Source organism: Symphodus melops (genome assembly GCF_947650265.1).
Source record: "Symphodus melops genome assembly, chromosome: 4".
Classification (NCBI taxonomy): Eukaryota; Metazoa; Chordata; class Actinopteri; order Labriformes; family Labridae; genus Symphodus; species Symphodus melops.
Genome location: NC_136694.1, coordinates 26,104,386 through 26,110,261, shown reverse-complemented (window position 1 = coordinate 26,110,261; position 5,876 = coordinate 26,104,386). Strand labels below are relative to the sequence as shown.

General features: G+C 39.9%; 1 protein-coding gene across 1 annotated transcript; it reads left to right on the top strand.

Annotated features, from left to right (window-relative positions):
• The first annotated feature begins 1,376 nt into the window (after window positions 1-1,376).
• Window positions 1,377-5,325, top strand: rps10 (ribosomal protein S10). The gene is made up of 6 exons (XM_079341782.1): window positions 1,377-1,477; window positions 1,951-2,100; window positions 3,185-3,359; window positions 4,315-4,392; window positions 5,003-5,058; window positions 5,240-5,325. The coding sequence occupies exons 2-6, from the start codon at window positions 1,951-1,953 to the stop codon at window positions 5,279-5,281; spliced, it is 501 nt and encodes a 166-aa protein (XP_079197908.1). The 5' UTR covers window positions 1,377-1,477; the 3' UTR covers window positions 5,282-5,325.
• Window positions 5,326-5,876: the final 551 nt, after the last annotated feature.

Genomic DNA, 5,876 nt, shown 5'->3' with positions numbered 1-5,876 from the left:
GCAGCCATAATAATGGCAATCAAGACTTCCGGTATAGCCCTTCAAAATAAACCCTTAAAAAGCGGAAATCAAATTTGCAACAAAATTGCGTTATATCGGAAGTAGTTTAAAAAAAAACAGTTAAAAACAGGACCATTTTAGCTTTAGGTAAAGTAGTCACTGCATAGCCCTATTTAGTTATTAATAAGTTATTGGCTTGTGCAAACAATATTTGAACATATTGGGAAAACAATTTCATATGCTGTGCACACAAACAATGTAATAATCAGTGTGCACCATGAAGTATAATAATCATCTTAATACAGTCTATGGTTTGTTCCAGATACATTAATGTTTACTTTTTGGGACTTTGGGTCTTTGTAATATTCTTCAATGTTGAACATTAACATCCATGTCTTTGATCTTATCTCATTAAAGTTTTTATCATCGACATAGCTCTTTTTATTTAGCAAAATAAATAGCTGACTTTTATTTTATTTGTTTACTCTGCATTCTTTTTTTCAGTCTGTAATGAATCGTTGACAATCAATTAAATGTCAATAAATTAATTAGATGTAAAACTCAAGCCTGAAAGGCTCATTCTGCTGCTCACCTGTAGGCTTTAATGTTTATTATTTAATTTGTGATAAACATTGTTCACAATTTTCTACATTTTGTGGACTGAACAATCCTTTAATATCAACAATAATGATTATTTACAACCCTTATTCAAATCATCTTTTTAAATTCAACATGCTATGGTATACATGACTGTCACATATTCTGTTTGTTCTTTGAAAATCATCTAATCACATTTTTAAATCATTAACCCCATCAACATGCCATAAAAAGGTTTGAACAAACACAGCTGCTTCAACAGGAAGGAAGAAACAAGAGAGGTTACTGGGGAATGAGCTGAACACAGAAATGTATAATTGGGGGAATCAACACCTTCACCAAATTTAGAAAATATAGCATTATAAAAATAGGTTTATCATAGGCTATTTGAATGGAGGATAAAAAAATGGACATGTATAATACATAGATTGTTTTGGCCAAACAAACACACAGATTTGTGAAAGTCAAACCACTTTTTTTGATTTTCATGAATGAAGTAAAAAAAAAACACTTACATTTATTTTAAACACAACTTTGGAGCTTTGGAAATGAACAAACATGTACACATTTCGATACCAGAATAGCCTTCTGTGTTTTTCTTTCTTATTCTTTTGGTTTGTTTTTGTCCTGTTTTGTTCCTCAGTTCTTTAAGTCATGCTTAGTCTGTAATTTTTTTTGTACATTTACCATAATATTAACAGACAGACTTTAATTTCAAGGGGGAAAGAAAAAAACCCAACAACACGTTTGTCTTGAAGCAGTTCCCTTCCCCTCCAGCAGAGGGCGACACCTCTCCGGGAGCGGCGCGTGCGGAGAGAATAAACCTTCCTGCTCAACGACCGTCGTTCCTTCCGGCTCCGGTCCCTACTCAAGAGGAAAGGTAAAGACATACCCAGCGTTGTAATCTAAATATATCTTAAGCATCTCACGTCGAATAAAACAATGATATCACATTATCGATTGTTGTTAATGTCAGAAAGATTTACGTGGACGTATTTTGCCCCTAAACTTTTTACTGTCGTGGTTATTCCGCTTAGAAGAGGGGAAGTTACCCCGGCTCCTGTGTCCGCCAGCGACTGCCATTTTTGTCTGAACGCGGGCCTTTCCTGACAATGTTAATAATATTATGTGTTGAGACGTGTGATAACTTGTGGGAATATGTAAAAGAAGCGCACTTTAATGATTTAACACAGCAGGAGTTTGCTGTCTTTATATTTGCCATTTAGTAGACTCGGCCATGATTGCTAACATGCTAACCAAACAGCATGCTATCACAGTGGGAGATGAGATGCAGGTGACGTTCATGTGTTGTAATGGATGCTGCTTCTTCTCATGTCACCCTCACACACGCAGATGCTGATGCCCAAGAAGAATCGCATTGCTATCTATGAGCTCCTCTTCAAGGAGGGAGTCATGGTGGCCAAGAAAGATGTCCACTTGGCCAAGCATCCCGAGCTGGCCGACAAGAACGTGCCCAACCTTCACGTGATGAAAGCGATGCAGGTGAGACACTGGATGATGAAGAGGACGACCACTCGTGTGTTATGTTGCTATTCATGAGGAAGAGTCTGAACTCAGGATGTTTAAGTATTAACCTGGAGGTCTGTAAAGTTTAGACACTGGATGATGAGGGAAACTAATTCAGGTTGAAGGTTCAAGTGCCAGTGTGGTATAGTCTGTAAATTGGTCTTGTAGCTGTAGAGATGGAAGTCCACATCCTGAGCATTGTCGAGGTGTCCTTGAGCAAGGCATCAAACCCCCTCCCCCAGCAGCTCAGGAGCCCTCAGTGTGGGCAGTCCTCTCACTCTTGACATCTCTCCATTAGCGCCCGTTCATAGGATCCTGTTTGTGCATGTGTGTGTGAAGCATGTTCAACATGTCACGCCGGATTAATAAAGTTGATGGTCTATCAGAGAGAGACTAAATAAAGTGTAACATGCACTCTCACTCTGTCAGTGCATGAGGTGCACCTGATTCGTCCTGAAAAGATACTGAATTTAAACGTCAGCTGATTAGTCGTTAAAGTGTGTGTGACCCTGTGAGGTGATGGTCTAAAGAATCACTTTAAATGGTCTTATGTTTGGTAGGTAGAGGTGGACTCTCTCCTCTCAATGTTTCCACTAAGTACTGTGATGTCTAAACAGGAATAATAAATGCACTGTAAATGTGAAGTGGTTGATTTGCGCTCGTCTATTCATGGTTATTGTCGGGTGACCCTACCAGCACAGCTCTCCTATTAACAATGAATAATGACTGCTTTGACTACATGGTGTGTAAATGTGTAATACATGAAGATTAATTTATCTTACAACAGTTTTTTAGCTTTTTGATTCCAGACTTGTATATTGTTTTCTACCTGTGGCAGCATTTCATGACTTTAACCGTGAGTTGAATTGTAAATCTTAAGTTAACTTGGAGAACAATGTTGTAGTAGAAAATGTGTTGTTCTCCTTGATTGGCTTAATTGGAAAAAGGTCAGTGGAACGATGCATTAGTGATCTTGTAAGAGAGGAGACGGTAGCTCTTGTGTCGTTATCCATCCTTCTGAAAACTTACCCCGATGCTTCTTTTTTGTTTCTCCCTCCAGTCCTTGAAGTCGTGTGGGTACGTCAAGGAGCAGTTTGCCTGGCGTCATTTTTACTGGTACCTCACCAATGAGGGCATTCAGTACCTGAGAGACTTCCTCCACCTTCCCCCTGAGATCGTGCCCGCCACCCTGCGCCGCCAGACCCGTCCTGAGACCGCAAGGCCCAGGCCCAAGGGTGAGCTCATCGATGTGTTCTCAATCAATTTTTCAGCATTTATTCACTTTGTTCCTATGTGATGTCAGCTGATGTTTCTACACTTTTTGTTTCCTGTTTGTAGTTTAGATCAAATGAAGGACTCTTTATAATATGTAGAACCTGACTGTACAGAAGCACAGGTGATCAGCTGTTCATTTGAAGGTGCTGTGTTGCCGCCATGACTCGCTGTCATCAGATCGTTCTCTCTGATCCTCGTCGTTTGTAATCGTGACCCTTGAATGAACTATTTCATGAAGGTTAAAGAATAACTCTGTACGTCCCGGGTTGGTTTGTGGAAATCAAACAGTTTCTCATTAGAATTCTGTGGTACACTTTGACCTTTTATGGCCTTTAGCAGACAGTCTGAAGTCGAGGGTTACACTGTGGACTTTAGATTTAAAGCTGAGATACTCCAGGTTCTGACACCTGATGATGAACAGCTCATGGTTTATAATATGTCTGAGTGGAGCAGCTATAAATATGGAACCAAACGTAGATATCAGGAATAACCTGTCAATGAGAAACTCAATACAGGGAGGAGGTATACTTAAAAAAAAAAAAAAACTTGTACAAACTCCATTTCCTGTTCCTTTTAGTCCTGATCATGAGTCACAGAAACCAATGAAATATTAAGTTACTGCGAGGAAGAAGAAGAAACATGCTGGAAGCCTCTACAGAGCACGGCCGAGCTTTCAGCAACCTATTCGTTCTGTATTTGAGATTTGTTTCCCTGAAGGAGCTCTGAAATATCTGACTTTATTTTCTCATAATCCTGTTAAAGGACCAATCACTGAATATCTGATCATCAAATCAGTGAAGAGCTGAATGAAATGTCCTGCTCCTTTAATCATACAGATGTTTGTGAATCATGTGGCTTTAGCACTGAAGTGTGAAGGATGTTTCTCAGCTGAAGTTTCCTGTTTGATTTGTGCAGGAATGGAGGGAGAGAGACCCGCCCGCCTCAACCGCGGCGAGGCCGACAGAGATGCCTACAGGCGATCTGCTGCACCCCGTAAGTACTCCTTCCATGGTGACATGTGGGACACTGGATTGATGTTTATTAGAACATAAAGAAGCCCCCACACGAGGAACCTGGCAGGTTAACTAACCATCTTAGACACATTTTACTCTGCAAACTGTGATAGATGGACGAGTCCATGTGCAGCGTGAGCTATCTATCAAATGTCCAGAGACTGTCCAAACACTTGCACATGTTCTTTGAGAGCCAAAAGAAGAGGCTGATTGTTTACCCAGCGCAAGACTTCTACATTTATGACGATCTCTCGTCAAACAACTTTGAGCTTTTGAGTAACTTTTGAATGAATTCTCAAAATAGATGGGAGTTGAGAAATCGCTGCAGTCACTGTATTCATGACACAGAAGAGTGCACTGTGACAGGGTGTTGATGGACATGTTTCACAAATCATGAAGCTGCAAACATAATTAAAATGAATGTTCAGGATGTATTTATAAGAGAAGTGTTTGTTATACGACGTCATGGTGAAAGGAGTGAGTCAACAAGAAACGTGACTTTTACTGAGCTCATTTCTTCCTGCTCGTGTTTGTGACATGAAGATGTGTTCGCTGTGAGAGGATTTAATACAGTTTAATTTTTCTATTAGCTGGTGCTGACAAGAAAGCAGAGGCCGGTGCTGGAGCTGCCACTGAGTTCCAGTTCGTAAGTACAGCGTCTTTCACATTTTCACTCTTCTGCTCTTGATCTTCTCTTCTGTCTGTGTGCAGTTTCACAACAGAAGTTCATCATGGAAAGCTAAATGTAGCCTTCTATTGTGCAGTGATTTAAATCCTAATTGTTCGGGTTGACTGATGTATTAACACTGAACTTTTCTTCGTTGCAGAGGGGAGGCTTCGGACGTGGCAGAGGACAGCCACCTCAGTAAATTTCCATCGCTCTTTCTGTACAATAAAGAAAATGAAAATACAACTCACTGTCATTGTCTTACTGGGGAAGAAAGTTTATATTTGAGCTGTGATTAGGCGTATAAATTCACAAGATTCATTAGTACATCAGGCTGTCTGAAGTAGTTTACAGTTTGATCCAGCAGGGGGCGTGGGTCAGTAAATGAATATAATGTTGCAGTACCTGCTTTAAACACTAGGTGTCAGAGCTTCATATTGCTTCTTCAAAGAGAGGTCTTAATGTTTTCTAAGATCAGAAGTGGGATTGTATTAAAGTGAAGACACTGCTTATGAAATGAGCACGTTTGTGTTCTTACACACAAGTTTGATTTGAGGTCTAGTCCATAGTTTGAAGCTTTGTTTCTGTTATGGGGAAGGAAGCTCCGAGTACAGGAAGTACATTACATCAGTATTCAATTACAGCTGCAATAACAGCTGAATGTCATCACGTAACAGCAAACCTACAAAACAATGCTATCACTATCCATACACGGAGGGTCACACATTTCAACTTGACTAGTGTGCCATTGTAAACGCGTTTAATTATTAAACTAGAACAGATAAGTGAACTGTGTA